At 40.6% G+C, this 19,990-nt stretch overlaps 3 protein-coding genes across 3 annotated transcripts; 2 read left to right on the top strand and 1 right to left on the bottom strand.

Moving 5' to 3' along the window:
* Positions 1–324: 324 nt before the first annotated feature.
* On the top strand, positions 325–2,809 carry LOC115740044 (type IV inositol polyphosphate 5-phosphatase 9-like). The gene is made up of 7 exons (XM_030673406.2): positions 325–632; positions 725–832; positions 1,085–1,343; positions 1,659–1,843; positions 1,966–2,074; positions 2,185–2,339; positions 2,491–2,809. The coding sequence occupies exons 1-7, from the start codon at positions 436–438 to the stop codon at positions 2,735–2,737; spliced, it is 1,260 nt and encodes a 419-aa protein (XP_030529266.2). The 5' UTR covers positions 325–435; the 3' UTR covers positions 2,738–2,809.
* Positions 2,810–9,196: 6,387 nt separating this feature from the next.
* Positions 9,197–11,994, top strand: LOC115740073 (purple acid phosphatase 3-like). The gene is made up of 7 exons (XM_030673447.2): positions 9,197–9,522; positions 10,334–10,490; positions 10,633–10,740; positions 10,879–11,006; positions 11,221–11,349; positions 11,454–11,521; positions 11,618–11,994. Exons 1-7 carry the CDS (start codon positions 9,340–9,342, stop codon positions 11,829–11,831), a joined length of 987 nt encoding a protein of 328 aa, XP_030529307.1. The 5' UTR covers positions 9,197–9,339; the 3' UTR covers positions 11,832–11,994.
* A 4,182-nt stretch (positions 11,995–16,176) lies between these two features.
* Positions 16,177–19,319, bottom strand: LOC115740065 (probable xyloglucan endotransglucosylase/hydrolase protein 28). The gene is made up of 4 exons (XM_030673433.2): positions 18,899–19,319; positions 18,617–18,717; positions 17,744–17,952; positions 16,177–16,932 (listed from the first exon to the last, which is right to left on the bottom strand). Exons 1-4 carry the CDS (start codon positions 19,104–19,106, stop codon positions 16,443–16,445), a joined length of 1,008 nt encoding a protein of 335 aa, XP_030529293.1. The 5' UTR covers positions 19,107–19,319; the 3' UTR covers positions 16,177–16,442.
* Positions 19,320–19,990: the final 671 nt, after the last annotated feature.

Below are 19,990 nucleotides of genomic sequence, written 5' to 3'. Positions count from 1 at the left end.
AAAAAAGGTGGTGGGGGGTATCCTGTGGCTATAGCAGCTTGTCCTTTAGAATATGTCTCTGCATCTCTTGTCCCAAACCACATCCACATGCTCTTTTAAACCTTAAACAATTCCCACCAGTTCCATCTCAAAAATCAAACTCCACCAACTAACGAGTGCAGATCCAGCAATAGCAGCTATCTTTCAAGGAGAATGGCCACAAGCAATTTGGCTACGGGTGCATCATCATCCACGTCACCCCTTCAAGCCCTTTCCTGCCAACTTGCTCAGGCCTCCTCTCCATAAGATCTTCTCCTTCACAGACCAGCAAAATGCATTGTCTGTGTCGTTGTGGCAATCAAAAGCTTTTGCTCATTGGTCTTCCACGCACATTGCTTGTTAGTTGAACACCCCAAAAAGCCTACCTTCACTGGGCTTTCATCTCTTTTAACTACTATGTGGCCTAAACGGGTAGCCAACAAGATCCTTGGAAAGAGGTTCGGTACCAACAACAACAGCAACTTTGTCGCTGACTTGCCGCGCCTCGACATGGAGACGGCATTGGTGCCGGAAGTTCCAAGTTTAGAGCAGTTATCGTCTTATTATGACGACAAGACCCTCTTAGATCATCGGAAGCAAACGCATGAGTACAAGTAAGAGCTACTTCAGTCTTTTCCTGTATCATAACTATAAAGCTTTTCTTGTTGCTTGTTTCTGCATCAATCATTATCTTGATCTCTTCCAGGATCTTCGTTAGCACTTGGAATGTAGGCGGTGTCACGCCAGGGGTTGATTTGTCGATGGAAGATTGGCTCGACCTACGTGACAACGCATGCGATATTTACGTCCTAGGGTAAGTTTCTAGTATTCGGTGTAAGCTGATACACCGCATCAACCGTAGTCACAAATATTGTCCAAACTATGCTGGTATACTTTGGCTTTGCATTATACTTCGGCTCCTCATCCCCGATAGAATGAGCCGACCTTGCGGTACAATCCCGTTGTCGCCACATACGGCCATTTCTTGATCGAGATAAATCACGCCAAGAGAGTTCAAAACATTTGGAATATAGATGGATGTGTTGTCTTCTTCTGATCTATCCAGGTTTCAAGAAGTAGTTCCTCTGACAGCTTCCGCTGTTCTGGGGTCGGAGAACGCGACGATCCGAACAAAATGGAATGCCGTGATCGGGAAATCCCTGAACCGAACGCGACACGAGCAAGACAGATTTCATTGCATGATGAGCAAGCAGATGGTCGGACTATTGGTCACGATTTGGGTTCGCGGTGGGCTGCTCGCGCACATAACCCATCCAAGTGCTTCGTGCGTAGGCTGCGGTGTCATGGGCTGCCTAGGCAACAAGGTGGCCTTCCCTCAATTTGCCTCCACATGCTATTCTTTATGGAGCTCTTTATTTAAATTTTTTTTTTTAAATTATCATGTCATATGTATAAAAAACATAAATGGTGAGTCAGCATTCCCGAATTCTGCCCTTCAAGGAAACTAAGGTCTTAAATAAATATTAAACATGTTCCCTCAAGCTTATAGAATAGAAACAAAAAAATATATGTAAGTATTATCTGTCCACGTAAGCATGATTATTTCAGGGGATCTTTTCAAATTCCCTCATCTTATGAATCATTAGTGAGTTACAAGTTATGTGTGGTGCCCATTATAGGGAGCGGTGTCGGTTCGATTCGAGTTATACGAGACGAGCTTCTGCTTCGTGTGCACCCATCTTGCTTCCGGTGATCGGCAAGCGGATCATGAGTTGAGAAACTCTAACGCAGCCCAAATATTGTCAAGGACGAGCTTCCCGGGAGGCCCTTCACTAAATTCGCCAAGAAAGATTCTTGATCACGAGTAAGTACCTTGTTATTCATTCGAGCAAAAGATCAAATGCCCATGCGACACTAAACCTTATTTTCGACCCATGCCTTGAAGTTTTCGCTATGCATCCTCTAACCGATCTGGATTCGTCACAGTCGGGTGATTCTGCTTGGAGATTTGAATTGCCGGATTTCCCTCCCGGAAGCAACGACGCGGTCCCTCGTCGAGAGAAGCGAATGGAGTAAGCTGCTGAAACACGATCAGGTAGCGAAAAAAAAAGGGAAAGATCGACCAATTTTCACTTCATCATCAAGATATGTTTTCTACCATAATAAACCAAAATCTGATTCGCAATTTACGTATGGGAATCGAAGTTAAAGGCAGAGCTCAGGAATGGTCGAGTACTACAAGGTTGGCAGGAGGGGAGGATCGACTTCGTTCCTACCTACAAATATTGCCCTAATTCGGACGTCTACTACGGAAGTGGCCAGGAGAATATCAAGGGAGAAGGAAGACGAGTTCCTGCATGGTATACCCCTGCATTCATATTCAACTCATTTGACTTTGGAATGTTTTTGCTTAGATACCCTTCAACTTTGGGTCATTTATAACGTGATCCCCATATTATTTTCATGCTTTTTACTAATCTAAACTCATGTCCTTGTTGATAATGTATACAGGTGTGATAGGATAATATGGTACGGGGAAGGACTGAAGCAGCATCTATACACGAGAGGCGAGTCGAAGCTATCCGACCATCGGCCGGTGAAAGCGATCTTCACCGCGCAAGTCAGTGTTTCCACGAAGCTCGAAGGCCTTTGGAGCTTCCTCACCTCCCAAAGCTTCGAGCGGATTAAGAACGTGTCGGCAGATGAGATTTTAGATTCAACGGCACGTCGAGCTTTCAAATTTTGTAGTGTTGATTAATTTCACATGCTTACGTATTGTACAATGAATTGCTACCAAATCAAAGTCCTAGCGGACCTTTCTATCTCAATCAAATTGAAATTTGTTAACGTGTCTGGCTCCAACTAACAATAGTCTAAGATGTGGTTCTCATTTACTCAGAAAAATACATTTTAAAATCACAAAGAGAAAAGGCTAATTTTGGTTTAAAAAAAAATAGTACGTTAAGTAATGGTATTTAACAAAATATTCCTATTTGACAAAAAAAAACTAAATATCCATATTAATTAATGCGGGCTTCTATGCAGTATCGAGAATGGCTGACTTGTCTCATTGCCTACTTGCGATTTACCACATGATCAGTATACCAATTTTAATAGATCAGTTTCAATGCACTGTATTTCATTTGGTGGAAGACAAATTTTCGTTAAACTTGAGCGCCATTTATTTCATAGAAAACGATCATATGTATCACTTAAAATAACTATTTAGTGAAAAATATTTTCATTACCTACAATAATTTGTATCTAAATATTTGAGTAGACGATGATAATATTTCTTGTTATAAGCGATTATTTTTAAAAAGTATTTTTCAAACCAGTCATTTTTGGAGAAACAAATGAAGCCTTGGCATTGCGCAATTGCAAACATTGGTGCCATCTTGGGATACCAACCTAAATTAGGAAACTGCAAATGTATGAAAATGGGTCGGATCCGTTCACGACCCAACTTTGAAACCCACAGGCCAGTACCAAGTTACTCACAACAGGTGTTTGGGCTGAAAAGTTTAAAGATAAGAGGCTCTCGCACATCCAAAAATGGGCACGTGAGCTGTGTATTTTGGGCTCAAAATCTTAGGATTCAAGAAATCAAGGCTTGTGCCCACAAAAAAAAAAATGGCACAAAGATTGCGTTTGGTAGGCCAGATATAATTTTGGACGGGATAAGTTTTATCTAATTCTACTCTTTAAGGGGGGGAGAGACAAGAGCTCACGGCTGTTCGTGGTGATTGTAGCTGCCGTCACCATAGTCGATAGCAGTTTCATTCCTTGCTATATTGCCTGCATTGGTCGGTGCAGATTTGTTCTCATTCCTAATTTCGTCACCTTCCTTCGGTGATCGCAGTTGCCAGACGAGAGTGCAACCACCTTGATGGTGATCACTATTATAGATTTGGGGATGCCAATAGCTTATGTCGACGTGGTGACGATGGCAAAATCATCATCGTGGTCAATAGGAGGTCGCCAAAGTGGTGGAGAGCTTATATCAATATCCATGTTATATGCGGATATTTATCAAATATGATATAAGATATTAAAAATTCCATTTTTTTAATGCAATTCGACCTAATCCTATTTGACAAAAAAATCCGGACCGAAATCCATATGTCTTTGATATATTTAAAGCAAACCCAACAAGCGTTCCAACGTTAAATTTTTGCCCAAAAATTCCATGAGTTTCCTCTTTTTTCTTAAGATATATAATATTTTATGCTCTAACAAATAGACAAAATCTTAATTTAAATAGCCAAGACAATTGTCAAGCAATTTTGCAAGTATCGTATTTTTTTTCTTAAATGTATACGCGTGTCCTCTTTTACTCGTATTCAAAAGGAAAGCAAATGTTGTCATTTTGAAAAGAAAAATTTTAATAATCATAATACTTGGCACGTGATGTTTAAAAGAATAAGGGATAATTGTCCAAAACGTTATATACTTATTGGACGATGGCCAAGCCGATCCCCATGTTTTCAATTTGGTCGGTTTAGTCATAAACATTTTTGATGATTTGCCAATGAAGTCTTTCCAACCAATTTTAGTTAACAACCACCGACATAGACCCCGGTTGGCATTAACATAGACGATTTTTACAATTTTTTTATTTTCTGAATTTGTTAATTGTTATTTTCCTTTTCTCGATCCTCGCTTGTGGCTAACCACCTCCGCCGACCATCATCGAGCCCATGGCAACCGGTGGAGGGAAGTGTGAAAAACAGTAAAAAGAAAAAGGAAATGAAAACAAAGAAAAAAAATCGAAGAATTTTAAAAATTGCAAAAGTATTTTACATTAGTGTCGACTATTCTACATATAACTGCCAGTCTTGATTGGACCACATTGTCAACGATTTTTTTTATTTATCAAAATTGTCCCGAAATGACTATATTGACAAATTATCAAAAGGTTTATGACTAAATTAGTCGAATTGAAAAGTTTAGAATTGAATTGGTCGCGTACGATAGACTTAAGACTTTCCGGACAATTCTCCCTAAAGAATAGAAAAACATAACAACATAATCGAATCGGCAGCCATCAACGTGTTTATAAAATTAGATTCCCTCCGCAACCCTCGAATAACCTAAATCTATGGAAGAATTACATTGTACTCCCCAAGTATTCGGGATTGTGGCAAATGGCCCCTTGACTTTGCCATATTTGCAATTTGCGTCCTGACTTTTTGATCTTTTTGGTGATGTGAACCAATAGCGTTAACTCCTGCTAAATTTTCGTTACATATTTGACCGCCTGATCAATTTTAGAAGGCAAATGGATCATATATCATCCATATATAAGAGAAAACAATATGATAGTAATATATTCCAAAAGCATACATTAATATGCACTTGGTGCCGACTTTGGTCAAATTCTTCCCGCAACTTTAGTTACATGCTCTTACATGCAATATATTTGTATTATTATTCTACTTTAATTATGTGACGAATTTGCCCTCAATAATCAGAACTGTGGTAGGAGCTCTAACCGCAACTCCGTCAGAGTCAACGCCGGCAGACGCATCCCGGCAGATTTCTGAAATTCACAGGGACAAAATTGACACGTCGAGGAGCAATTTGCAATAAACTTAAAAACGTTAGCGGGCAATATAATAATGTATAGCAACTCATCTATACCAAAAAAAAAAAGAGGTATTTGTTCAGAAAAAGAATTAATCATAGTGCACCTTTTTTATTTTTTATTTTTCAATTCGTCCTCTCATGTGGGGGGGTCATATGGAGTGTTGGACCAAGATTCATAAACGATTCTGAGTGGAACACATGGATGGTCCGACAGAACTACAGAAATGTGGCTACTATAGTCTTAGCTGTTCTTCTTCTTCTTTTATTTTTTATTTTTAAGCACATTCACACAATTCCCAAAGACATGTATATATACACACATATATGTAGTATGCTATTTATTTGGTTGTGGACATGGACAAGTGCTGTCTGGTTCCTTCACCGGCAAATTGCAATTTTAATAATTGTTCATGTCGAAGCTTGTGGATTTCCGATAAGCAATGGACAGCGGACGGAGCATTCCAACGGATATGCCTATCTCTTTGGATTCAAAGATCTCTCCCACCACCTGATCAGAATCTATCATTGCAGAACAACAGGAAGAGGAAACTGAAAGCAAAAATAATTGGAGGAAAAGAAAAAGAGTTTCTTTATCGTTAATTCTAATTGGAGGCGTCGAAAAAGGAAAATTATGGGTAATCACTCACGATTTGTGGGATCGATACCTTGAATAAAGTGAAGATGAGCCAATCCAAAAGAATCTATTTGACTAAGGCATAAGAATTTCCGCGGCGAAAAATTCTCAGCTCTACAAGTTAGAAAGCGGTTTTGGACTGGTCCCAACCCATGTGTTGTAACAAATGCGAAAGCGAACACAGAATACAAGGATTTACGTGGTTCGATCAAGGCGATCTACGTCCACGGGCTAGGCAAAACAAAATTCCACTATAATCAAATAGAGTACAGATTACGAGTATCGGTCTTATTAATTGAACAAAAGCACACGACTCACAAGTCTCTCATATAAAGAAAATTCTCAATACCAAACGAAAAAACCCTAGCCACGGTATAAATAGAGCCCAAAAAAATTTTCTCGAGGGTGTTGCCCCCGAGCCCCTATAGAGATCTGTTCATACCGCAATAGAGATTTGTTCACTTGCTTTGAGTTGGGCCGAACTCTCCGCGTCAAGAACTAAATCTCAATTTTTTCTTCACTTTTGGGCCGCACAAAAATATGTCAAGTCGGGTGATGAACCGGATCGGGTACATAAAATTCAAGATATATTTAACACCATGCGTACGACCTTCCGTGTAAAACAAAATATTATAACCGTGTGGAACAGATCCCGATCATATAAGCCAAGTGTTCAAGAATAAGAGTAAGGTACCAAATGCCCGTGGCCGAACACCGAGGCCGTGATGTAACAGTAAAGGTGGGTTATCCTCAAGACAAGAGACTTAAGTTGTTGGGGGACATATTCGCGACCTACCAAACATAATTTCTCTAGGGTTCCGACGATACCTATTGACCAACTTATAATTTCTCGGTAATAAAATTCAGTCAGGACAGAAGTTTCAAAATCACCAAAGACAGCGAGGCGAGGCCTACAAATAAAAGCTGCCCGCAGACGGGATGGTGCAATGGCGACCCTCGAAATATTTTAATACCTAAATAGTCGGCTTCCCCAATAATGGAAGGACCCTAACTTTACCCGCTTGAAGGTTTTAAAATATGAATATGGATCTTGATTTTCTGCTTTTCTCAAAGCTGCTTTCACTTCACAGAGGACCACCGAGCAACGTATCCCACCAACAGCGTGGATTTCGTGTTCCCTCTTGGTCCCTCGTATTAGCATAAGCTGTGGATTTGCAGAAGATAACAAGGAGGAGAAATCGAGATAGGATAGAGAAGGATATCCTTTCTTTTCTAGCCTTTTCGAAAAAAAAAAAAAGTACTAAAAAATAGGGGTGAGCGGTTCCAGGTTCCTTATAGGTTCCACTTGGAACCCGGAACTTACCCGTCCTCATAGGTTCCTCATTTTTTGGAACCCGGAACCTACCCATCATATCTTGGAACCCGGAACCTACTCTTTCACAGGTTCTAGGATCGGTTCCAGGGTACCCGAGAACTTATCAATTTCTTTTATTTTATTTTATTTTTTCATTTTTAGTTAAAGCGAATAAGAGTGAACGCTACAATATCTAAGAAAAAGTAGAGATGAGTGGTTTTAGGTTCCGTACAGATTACATATAGAACTTGAAACCAATCCATTGGAACACGTTTATCATTTTTTAGAACCCGAAACCTAAAAATTTGTTTGGCTCTAAATTATACACTCATCATCGGACGCCATAGAACATTGTAGGATCATGCAAAAATATATACTAAGAAAAATATAAAAAATTATTTCGGAATCCAGGATCCGGGTTCCGGGTTCTAGGTAGTGGAACCCGGAACCTACCCGTTAGAACAGGTTCCTCAATTTTTGGAACCTGGAACCTAACCTACATACGTTGGAACCTAGAACCAGGCCGGATTTTATAGGTTTCGGTTCCAGGTTCTCGATTCTACCCCGGAACCATGCTCACCCCTACTAAAAAAATTCTAAATCTATTATATTAGTGCTAATTGAATCCTAAACATTTTTTAGGCCAATTCAACTCTAAATTTTTTGCATTGGTACTAATTCTATCAATCCAGCCAATTTGAAATCACTTATATGGACATCGGTCGTCCCATGTGGCATGACCGACGCCGACGTGGATAAATTTTATAATTCATCAATATTTTTTCTTGAATTATTTTCTTTTTTGTTTTAATGTTGCCGGAGAGCCGCGGCTCTCGTCCTAGCCATCGCCGGTCGCGTGCGAGAGCCATCTAGGACGATCGGCATCCACATCGGCGATTTTCTTTCAAAATTGGTTGGATTGACTGAATTGATACTAGTGCATATTGTTTTAGAACCAAATTAGTCCATTTGAAAGGTTTATGATTGAATTGACACATATGCAATAGGTTTATAACTTTTTTAAGTACTTTTCCCCATCGAATGCTAAGCAGAAACTCAGATGAATAGCTTGTGTGTGATGAGGGAAAGAAGTGCTGAGATATTGAAATGCTGACTAATAACTTGCTATTGTTTCTCAAAATGATTCCGGGCCTTATTAGTGTGTGTCTTTTCTTTGTTAACGTATGATTGTCGTGTTTCCAAGCATACGACATTCCCATTCAAATGTATGAAAAGTCGTTCACGCTAAAAGATCTTCTTTAACAGCTTAGGGAGAGAAAACCAAACTTTAGTCATTAACATATTAATTTTTCCTAATGTAACTGGTGAGGGCAATAACCTAAGTGCGTCCATAGATTAACAAATTTATTTATTTTTTATTCCTGTAACTAGGGAAAGGCAACAACCTAAGTGGGTCCACCACACCCGCATAAACCACTAAAACCTCCAATTCCCAAAATGACCCCCCACATTCCTCATGGACTCGCCCTTGTCGACTTGTGGGTTATTATTAGTCTTGAATGCCCCATGGAATCCCTCGGATCACATAATCCCACGGGCTATATTGGGAACTTAAATCAAACCATCTCCCTCAAAAACTTTAATAATATCTCCAATCCTTTCTCCCACTGTTGCATTTCGCTTTCCTTGGAGGCATATAAAAGGAGTTGCTTGCCTTTCAGCTTTACGTGTAAAGAAGCAACTCTTTCCTTTCCTAGTTTTTCCAACTTTACCTTCATCCTCTCTCCCTCTCTCTTCCTCCTCCTCCTCCTCCTTCCTCTTCTTCTGGTGCCAGATTTTAACTCAAAACAGAACCCCCGCCATGGCTGCTTTGTGGAACAAGCTCCTGGTTCTTGGGTTCGTCCTAGGGTTTTGTTTGGTCTCGTCCTCGGGTGAGCTCGAGCGGTTCGAGGAGTCGCTGAAAGGGGATGGGTCGCTCACCTTCTTGGTCGTCGGAGATTGGGGAAGACGGGGCGACTACAACCAAACAGAAGTTGCTCACCAGGTCACGCTTCTCTCTCTCTTTTCCTCCCCTTTCTCGACTCTTTTGCTATGGCTTGTCGTGTCACCTTGATCTAGCCTTCTTGCTAAAACTTGTTTGGAAAGTATAGATTAATGTGGTTTTGTTATTACATGATTTTCTTCTCGATTATTATCAAGTGTTCGGCGATTGAACATGAGTGAAATCATATTTTAAGACCTCGGTAGGAGGCATTCGTTCGAATATGGCCAATGTTCCTTTGGAGCAGAGAGATGTCATTGTGTCCCCCGCTTGAACAGTTCTCGGCCAATCGGCAACGAACACGTGGCATTTTATAATGTTAGAATCATATTCTCGAGAGGGTACTATTCTATTGTAGATTCCATGTGCTCTTTCCTTTCGTGTTGGCGTGGAGCGACCTCCCCCACCAATGACTATAGGACAAATTTCTTTATGTGAATCCGGTCCAGATAAGCCTCTCTCCCCAAATAGCACTCCCTCTTTGAGTTTATTACCAAAAAAAAATTTTACCAAGATATCATTAACTATGGTAAAACCAAACTTTAACTTAATTAACTAGAATAAGACGAGACCAAAGCTTAACTTAATTAACTCATATTAGGGATGTATCTTTTAAATGGGTCCAACACTAAAACACTTCAACATAAATTTATCTCCTTGTTTGATCTGGCCACCAAATCTTTTTTGTTTAAATAATGTCTTAACCTGCCCTACATGGACATTAAAAAGTCGTCGTTCTGTTTTTGGGCAGTATATTCTATGAATGATACGAGTTTATCAATTTCTTATCTTTGTTTCATGTTATATTATATAGATGGGAATAATTGGAGAGAAGCTAGACATCGACTTCGTGGTCTCCACGGGCGACAACTTCTACGAAGACGGGCTCACGGGCGTGGACGATCCGGCTTTCCACGAGTCCTTCGTCGACATCTACACACATCCCGGCTTGCAAAAGCAGTGGTATAGCGGTAAATTTTCCCCCCCAAAAAAACCTTACAAAAATAAATGGGAAAATCACAGCATATTACAGCTATGAAAATATTAAAAAAACATGAAAAGGGGTCTTTTCTTTCTTTTACGACAATATCTTCTTGTGGTTTTTTTTTCCAGTCTTGGGGAATCATGACTACAGGGGCGACGTCGAGGCACAGCTGAGCCCAATCCTTAGGAAAATGGACAGCAGATGGCTTTGCTTGCGATCCTTCATCATCAATGCCGGTAAAGCAACATGGCAACATGATAGAACCCCCCTTTTAAGCTCCTAAACTTTAGGACAGAGTTGAATAAAAGATTTTCACGGGCTTAGAATAATTTAACGTGTTTAACTTTTTTGTCGTGCTTCGGTTTTTTGGACAGAGATCGTAGAGATGTTCTTCGTGGACACGACTCCTTTTGTGGACAAGTACTTCACGAAGCCAAAAGGTTCGGTCTATGACTGGAGCGGTGTACTGCCCAGAGAGCGTTACCTCTCCAATCTCCTCAAGGTAATAACTATAAGCCTTTCGAACACGCAGTGGACCGAACCGCGTGGAACGGTTCGGCAAAACCCTTGTTCGGAGCTTTCGCCCGTGGCCATTGACGTGAACTGATTACCGCGAATAGGCTATTCTTGATTACTGCGAATCAGACTGGAGCATCTTGAATTTGTATATCTCACTCGTGGAACGAACAACTGATCTCTTAGGACTGCCGTGGCAGGACGTGGATTCGGCTCTGAGAGAGTCGAGAGCGAGATGGAAGATCGTAGTAGGTCATCACACCATCAAAAGCGCCGGACAGCACGGCAACACCGAGGAGCTCAACGCTCGGCTTCTTCCCATCATTCAGGTCCCTTCAATTCAACTAGATATCTCAAACGTATATGCCGCTTGATCAGCCGAGCTAATTAGTAGTTACCCTTTTCATCTGTATTTTTTAATATGATCATCCAGGCAAACAACGTTGATCTCTACATAAACGGCCACGACCACTGCTTGCAACGCATCAGAACTGCCGACAGGTAGTTGTTTCTTTCTGATGGCGAGTGGGAAGAAAAATGTCGTCTCGATGTGACATTCCACCAACTTTTCTTTCTTTTCTTTTTTGTGGAGTGCAGTCCAGTCCAGTTCCTGACCAGTGGAGGTGGATCCAAGGCGTGGAGGGGCGACATCAGCTGGCCGAATCCGGAAGAGCTCAAGTTCTATTACGACGGTCAAGGATTCATGACCATGCAAGTCACGGAGGCCCGGATCGACGCCATCTTCTACGACATCGGAGGCGAGGTTCTTCACCGCTGGAGCACTACCGATCCTTTTTTCTCCATCGTATGAGCAACCGCCGCCACTTGAAAAGTTATGATTATGTAATGTCAAATTTCAACTAAGTGGCTAATGTAAAAGTTTATCATGTTTTGTAAGTAGGTATGTAGTTATGCCTAGCTTAATGCAAGAATTTCAGCAATGAGACTATTATGTTTGGAGTTACTTACAAATATATATTATTTGATCTTAGGGCATATTAGGTCTATTAATATGGGTCATAAATCCATTTTTTAATAGGTTGAGTTCCTATATGGGTTAATTATATTCAATAAATTGGTCATAAAAATCATAGTATGAGTGTTAAACGGATCGTAAATAGATCGTAAATTGATCATAAATAGGTTTGCAACTTATTTAGATATAACCCACTTCTATGACTATTTATTCATTTTCTCTCGCCCTCACTTGATCCGCACTCTCGGATTAGTTTGGGTATGAGTTTTCTTAAGTTTGGTTAAATATGAAAGTGTTTTAGGAATATGGGACGGATTGGGTATGATTGGAATAAGTGTGAGTCACTAGATTTACGTTGCATGAAAATAAGTCAAAACAGGTTAAATGAGTCTATTTGGGTCGGATTATTTTTGACCCCGACCCACCTGTTTGACGGGTCTAGAGCGTGTCAAGCATATGAAACTTTTAATGGATATTAATGTTAATCAAGACCAAGACTAAAACCATATGTGTAAGGACAATTTGTGTACTTCAATCCGTCCTTTTCCAAGAATTGACAGCGTCGTCGTATTGAATCCGTGGATTGTATGGTTTTAAAGACACAAATTCAACCACGATTCTATGCCAGTGGGGCTTGATTGGTCTGATTGTTGCCTTGTTAAAATTGTCTGAAAATACAATTGATTACTGTCGCGTCGCTTAGTGCAAAAGTCTCGACGCAAGTTTGGCTTGCGGTATAATCCATCTTATCACATGTTTACTATGCCCTAAGTTATCCGTTTCTTATTAATTACGAAAAAAACTGTAGTTATTATAGATTAGTGATCTCCTAGTTTCTGTTAAGGCTTTTTTTTTTTTTGTTATATTTCCCGGAAATTTATGATTAATTTACGAGATTATAGCATAACGTAATTAATGTATCACTAGTCCATGGGCATAGTCGTTATATTATAGAGTATTATAATTCATTTTTCCACAATTGACTCTTTGAGAAATGATTATGTAACTGTTCTTAATCAGTTAACAGCCTATTTTGAGTCACAAAAAATAAATAAATAGTAAGTAATTCACAAATTATTGTGGGGTCTACTCTTTTAAAAATTTGTGACCCACAACATCCTATTACTCTCATAGTCAACCAAAGACTATTGTGCTAGCGAAGTCCTTACTCTTATTTCTTTGCTATTCCAAAGTGTCGGTTGTCGAACCGAAAGTATAATCATGCGGGTTCTATTATTCGGATAACGTAACGTCGTACCGTAATGGATATTGTGTCATAGCGTCTTATCATCCTTAAAAAGAAGTGAACCCGACAAATTGCAATGATAAATAGAAGAAAATCGGATCGTCGGTTCTTGATCGTGGTCATTCACTCTTATGACGCGAATCGAATCTACACCAAATATCTTTTCGAAACGGTACGATGCCGTGTTAGATTCCGGATATTCCCCCCAGGATTTGATTGCGTGGGATGTAGAAAGCTAAAAAAACCAACGGACGAAGCTTCTTACAGCCTTCCTCGGTTGAGCCATCCTCAGATTGCTAGAAAGTGTTTCCTCTTGCACGCTTGCGTAAAGAGGGCGGGTACCGTCCAACCTTCCGCGGACGAGTCATTCTCGAACCGCAAGTGGTTTTCGACCGCACTTTATTTACGTGAAGGATGTGGCCTTCTTTGTCACATCAGCACCTCCTTCGCAATCAACACGATGCAAGCAGCTGCGTTGGTTTATCGTTCCTTGAAATGGCAACGACAAAAGATAACACCGTCATGGGGATTTCGGATTCCTGAGCACATCGTCAACCGACGTCGGGTCGTGCTTACCGGCGAAGGTATGGTTTAGAAGCCAGAAATAGGAGAACTTCTTTAGAAAAAAAACTCCATTCGGCCTCTGCATGGATCGTCTGATATCGGATCGCCTCCTATGCTTGAGACAGCTAATGGTTTCTCGTCGGCCTACTCAAAATTTAAGCTCAATACTGTTAGGCCTGTTTCCAAAAAACAATGAAGACAGATAATGGTTTAATTGCAAAAATCATGAGAACATCGTAAGGGCCTTTAATACATAACAAAAATCTAAATGTTTGTCGAGATTTGAGGAAATCCATGTTTCAAATTTTGAGAGTCCAAAAGCAAAAAATCGAAATCGCATTGAAACCTTGCTGGCACATTTGCCTATTTAAGTTTACTCTTTTCGTCACATGACAATGGCAATTCACTCAATATCATTCTTTTTTAAGAACTTACTTTTCAAATTGAACATTCCTAATAGTCATCTATAATCGAAGAGTCGTAGAAAGCCACACGCTCCTATCCAGACTCGCCCACATTTCCTCCTTGTGATGATCAAGGGAGTGTTTGTGCGCCCCGTGCCTAAGTGCTGGCTAAGACTTATGAAAATGATCTCCGGGTCCGTTTATTTTTCCCAAAATGATTTTCCGACTTTCCAAGGTTTGGATGACGGAAAAATGAAAACGACTTCCCTTTCTAGTAAGAAGGAAAACGCTTTCCCTAAATGACCAAATGAATGAAAAGTTACCGTTTTCTTGAGAATGGTTTTCCTGTAAAATATTCTCCTTTACCATGAAGTTTTCAGTAAAACAAACGCGCTCTTATTCTCAAACATGTGACAAAGTGGATGAGTATGGAGCCCGAGAGTATTGGGCTCGGCCTATGAGCGGAGGTCCAAGCTGAATCTAATTCAATTTGGGCTTTTCCAGGCCCTTCTGTCGGCCTACTCAAAATTTAAGCTCAAATTTTTTTTAAAAAAATGGTTAAAAGTGTTAGAACTGTAAAGATACGAGATAATTCATACTTCAAATTTCAAGAGATCAAAGCAAAACACCATAAAGCGAAACCTAAACCATATCAAAAACCTTGCTGGCCGCAATTTTTCCATTTAAATGATGACCTCCTTCTCGTCATATGAAATTTTACTCAATACCTACCATTCCTTCTTAAAAGGAACTCTATGATAGATATATTGAGGAGATCGAACATTCCTATTAATTTAATACAAGAATCGAAGAGCAGCAGAAACCACCCACTAAATATCCAAAAGAACTGGGGTGATCTCATCAAATTCCGCAAGCAGTAAGCCCCTTTTTGAATTCAATTTTCCTGCCCAATGCCACCAAACCAACGGCCCAAAATGGGCCTAGAGATCGTACGGAAATCCCACAGAGCTGGCAAAAGCAAAGCCTACCCTTTCTTTTATTACATAGCCTCCAAAATTGGAGGGACCACCACCAATTGAGCTGGACCCACAAAAAAAAAACAAAAAAACAAAAATCGATTGCTCATTCTGTTCTTTTTTCCCCTTTGGAAGATCTTTCTGGTTGCACCTAATTCAAGGATGGAGGTGTCTGAGTCGATACTTAACTTGCCTCTCTTCCCTTCTTCTGTTCAGTTCAAGTTAAAAAGGCGGCGTTTAAGGTTTGGCTGGCGAGCGTTAGCATTGATTTCTCAGAAATTCCGAGGAATGCGCGCGCGATACTAAAACCGGAACATACGCAAACCCATTGGAAACTTTCCCAACCCTTGCCCGAACCGTGCGAATAATCCATGGCCCCACGCGAATAATCCAACCATGAGATGCTCTCTCTCTTACCCAACCACCACTCAAACTCGGATTTGGTTCGCCTAACATTGAGATTTCAGTGACATACGTGACATTACTCAAATCGGACCGTCCAAATGAAAATGGACAGCCTGCTTTCAGCCACGTCACGTGTTAAAAGGAAGGGAAAAAATATGGACAGGAATTTTTTTGGAGTTTGAAAAATTTTGAATCCCAAATGTGGCTCAAATCAGACCATCTATTTTCATTTGGACAGCCTAATTTGAATAATGTCACACATGTCACGGAAATTTCAAAATTTCAATATCAGGCGATCCGGATCCATCAAACTCAAAGCAACAACCTTTAAAAACAATTATATTCCTTTCAGACCAGGCTCTCTGAGGAACAACATACTGCTTAACTGAAACCTGGGATTCCATTTGGCCCCTGACAAAAATCTCCCCCCACCCCCCACCCTTCTGACGAGAAGATTTATTGACAGACGAACCCCATTCACACCCACATAAGAGGACAACCCACCAAGTCATGCTGATGCTTATGAGGGGGACAAAAACAACCACTCAATTCCATGAGTACCAAGCAGACTGATGCCCCCACAATGCCAACAAACATGTTTATTGAAGCAAAAAATAATGCAACGAGGTATGCCATAGCACATGACTCATATCCACCAAACTGAACTCAGCAAAAGCCTGAGACAAAAACAACATCAATGACAAACTTTTTGGCCTACAAAACATGATGACATCACGAAACTATACACGAACCGATTCGATATCGCCTTCGTCTTCTCTCCGCCCTATTCACAGGAAGAATTTTGTAGACAGCCTAGCAGAATAGAATGGACAATCGGGTTGGCAATGACTCACATGGAAGTAGCTGATGCGCGGCGGTGGCGACGCTTCACGAAACGCCGCTTGCCTTGGCCGAACGTGACGGGATCGGACGACCGGAGGTGCTCGGCTTCTTTTGCATTTAGCACACACTCTGGAGGAGGAACCTTGTACCGAGCTCGGTCGTAGCAATACGAATAGGTCATGTGCCTCTTCCTGAAGTTCTCCATATGGACTTTCTGTTCGTGTGTGATGGCGTAAGGGATCGATCCCGAAGGAAGGACTGCGTCGCATGCTGATGAATGTTCGATAGGATCGACTGCACACCCATGAAGGACTAAATCAGAGAATTGGACTATGTAGGGAGCATATTTGTAGTTCACTCGGTATTTGCCTCCATTGGTAGCCCAATTGGATGCATCCCATATTGTGGCATACAAGGTCATCGGTTTAGAGGGGAAGTCTCCACCCATGGCTTTTGTTCGCTTGACCTCTCTAATAGGCACATTGTCCACGTAAAATCTGTAGAAAAGAAACAATCAAAACAAGCAAATACATAGAATTAATCGAAACCACAGGAAACCGAAACTGCAACCAAGGGCTACTGAAAATGCCGAACTGAAAAAATCACACTAAATATCACTGTTGAATATATAATAAATAAGTCTTTCCGATGTCTCGTATTCCTGCAAAGTGGAACTAGATACATGAATTATCTTCTAACACCATGTTCACAACATCATAACATTTGTAGGATTTTACCTATTCAAACCTCTCCGCAAATGTTTCCGACTATGTTCCCTTTCCTATTAGAAAACTACGTATCAACATCCCATCCATGACATCGCACCAACCCTTATGGAAATTACCATGAATGGCAAATCAAAGCCCTTACATAGCAAGATGATCTGCTGGACATCAAACCACAATTTCTTTAAAATGCTGTCTGTTCAACATCAACCAATGGCCCACTCAAATGAAGGTTGTTTCCCATACACCGCTGCCATATCGTGATGACCAAAATAGCTTCTGGACATCATATTCGATGTGCTAGTGAAGGAACCAGCGGTTTGTGAAACAGGGGGTGCCAATAATGGGCCAAAAAACAGATCAGCCTAACCTCCTCAAAAAGGAACCATGCCCTACACTACAATACCTCCGAATAGATCCATGGAACCCCACCTGTGAATCACTAATGACAATAATGGTAGTTTAGCGACAGTGATTGGTCCAACTCATCAAGATTTTGAAAGATCTAATGTGAGAGCATATATGCAAATAGAATGCAGGGAGACCGAAAATTGTTGGTCGCCAGATTCTGATCGGTACTCACACTATCAAAGCATTGGTCCAGAGAATACTGTACTGGTGGAAATCGTCAGAGGGATCGAACCAGAGATTATATCGCTCCTCTCTTCCGATGCCGACGCTTCCATTGCCGTAAACATTGGTCTGCACCCTCCAATCTTTGCCTCTGATGTTTCCCAAGAATTCGAAATCGATTTCGTCGTGAGTTTTCTCGAATATATCCCCATTTGACATCTGGAATGAAATATTGGTAATTAGGGAAAATCAGTGGAAAGATGTGCTTCATAATAAGATAACTGGTGAAGTTGCAACACCACAATTTTTAACATCGGCAAGAACCTAAAGAAATCGAACAAGGAAATCTTTATACGTATTGATTGCCCCAATCAATTTCTCGAAAACAGAATTCAAATATTAACCATAAAAGCGAAAACTTCGAAGAAAAATTTCCTCCTTGGGATGAACAACACCGACTGAAGGTGACCTACTGACCTACTGACCTGAGTCTTGGAAACACAAACAGCAAAATAGAGAATACTACACGTCTCCATGTCTTCATTTCTCAAACATGAAAGATCAAAGTGATGCATAAACAGTTTAGAATACAAATTAAATACAATTTCCAAGGACAAATCACTGTATTTTATGTTCATTTCATCTGGATATGTGAAACCAAACGGGAGAGCTAGGAACAGCAACTTGGACCTGCTTCCAAACCCCAAAGTGGAAGAATTGACAGCAATAAGCAGTCACCAGAGTGTAATTTGTGATTTAGGGTAGGAAACATTTCAATGTATAACGTGCAAAGGCAAATGTCCAAAAGAATATCAAAAGAAGTGAACAAAAAAGATGTGAGGTTTAATGGCTTGATAGTGAATTTCTTGAACAGCTTACTCACATAAAAAGCAACCACAACTCCTGCAGTGTAATCCGCAGGCAGCTTAATCGAAGCACTGAAGAACCCATGTAGATAAAGATCCTGAGACACAAATCCTGACCCTGCATTCGCATTGTAAAAACAAACAGAGTCGCTCAAAAAAGTGAAAATTTTTGTAACCCCACGGACCCAATCAAACCAACCACACATTACATTAGAACGATTCAAGAAAAAGAAGGGAAAAAAAAGATAGATAGAGAGAGAGAGAGAGAAAAAAAACAAAACAAACGACGAGGCAAGAACCTGTGCGTTCATCGAGAGACAGATGAACGGACTTTCCATCTCCGTGAAGGACCAGGTTGTCCTCTCCGAAGAGGTGGGCGTACCCTTCATCGAAAGAGACGACTGGTAAATCCAAATTCGAACTCTCGGGTGACCCGACAGCAAGAACGGCGAGAAGCGCGCAGCAAGCGAAGAACAGCAAGCTCACCAGACTCCATGAAGCTGACATTTTTTCTTTTTTTTTTCCTTCGGTTTCCAATCAATGGTGGGTTTTGTTTTTATTTATTCGGTGAGTCTGCAATGTGCTGTGCGCGCATCTAAATGACAGGCGAAAGGCGTGCCAGACAAGGAGAAAGAGATAGAGCGACGCCTGGAATCGCCACAGGCTAACAGAGGATGGAGACAGAGAGAGCAGTGAAGTGAAGAAGGCAAAGCTGAGCGGCCATTTTATCTACTGTGGAGATTTTTATTTTTTTGGCAGAATATTGTGAAATTTATATATTATTAATTTCGAAAAAACCGCATTTTCGTTTTCACTATTCCCATCCCCAACAACTTTAACATCATATATAATTTGTGTTCGAATTGAGATCACTTTATTTTGCAATTGCGATCAATTGCAATAGGCAGTCATTCAATTAATTTTTTAATATAACTAGTTCGGTATGAAAAATCGAAAAAAAAAGGTTAAAGAGTGGCCCCTCGAACACCTGTCAAGTTCTACTGAATCGGCAAAATGCGACCACCATTCACAGCAAACGTATGTTTTTTTTCTATCTCTCTCGCTCTCTGTTTCTTTTGCGGCAAGGGATGTCGATTTTCAAATCAATTCGTGCTTGCTTCCCACGCGATTTTCTCACTGTTTTTTTTTTTTTCCATATCTAAGAAGATTTTCGCAATTAGAATGGAAAAGGACTTCCGAGATTGATAACCATTTCAATCTTCCTTTCTTGACAACATAAAAAATGATTAATCCCTCCCCTTTGACACTTTATGAAAAAAAAATCAGTGTGAACATGAAATTGTCAAACTTTTTCTAGACACTTTGGAGGCGGGTGGGGACAAGAAGGGCCAAAAAGGGCGGGGGGGCCGAAAAGAACAAAGTGGAGGCCA

The sequence above is a fragment of the Rhodamnia argentea genome, chromosome 5, assembly GCF_020921035.1.
Source record: "Rhodamnia argentea isolate NSW1041297 chromosome 5, ASM2092103v1, whole genome shotgun sequence".
Classification (NCBI taxonomy): Eukaryota; Viridiplantae; Streptophyta; class Magnoliopsida; order Myrtales; family Myrtaceae; genus Rhodamnia; species Rhodamnia argentea.
Note: the sequence above shows the minus strand (reverse complement) of the source record. Positions and strands in the feature narration are given on the sequence as shown.

Coding starts and splice junctions, on each gene's coding strand:
- LOC115740044 (XM_030673406.2), top strand. CDS start 436: ATGTGGCCTAAACGGGTAGCCAACAAGATCCTTGGAAAGAGGTTCGGT. Junction 633..724: donor AAGCAAACGCATGAGTACAA/GTAAGAGCTACT, acceptor GATCTCTTCCAG/GATCTTCGTTAGCACTTGGA. Junction 2,075..2,184: donor AGCTGCTGAAACACGATCAG/GTAGCGAAAAAA, acceptor TGGGAATCGAAG/TTAAAGGCAGAGCTCAGGAA.
- LOC115740065 (XM_030673433.2), bottom strand. CDS start 19,106: ATGTCAGCTTCATGGAGTCTGGTGAGCTTGCTGTTCTTCGCTTGCTGC. Junction 18,718..18,898: donor GTCTCTCGATGAACGCACAG/GTTCTTGCCTCG, acceptor ATGCGAATGCAG/GGTCAGGATTTGTGTCTCAG. Junction 16,933..17,743: donor TGGACCAATGCTTTGATAGT/GTGAGTACCGAT, acceptor TCTTTTCTACAG/ATTTTACGTGGACAATGTGC.
- LOC115740073 (XM_030673447.2), top strand. CDS start 9,340: ATGGCTGCTTTGTGGAACAAGCTCCTGGTTCTTGGGTTCGTCCTAGGG. Junction 10,741..10,878: donor ATCCTTCATCATCAATGCCG/GTAAAGCAACAT, acceptor TTTTTTGGACAG/AGATCGTAGAGATGTTCTTC. Junction 11,007..11,220: donor ACCTCTCCAATCTCCTCAAG/GTAATAACTATA, acceptor CTGCCGTGGCAG/GACGTGGATTCGGCTCTGAG.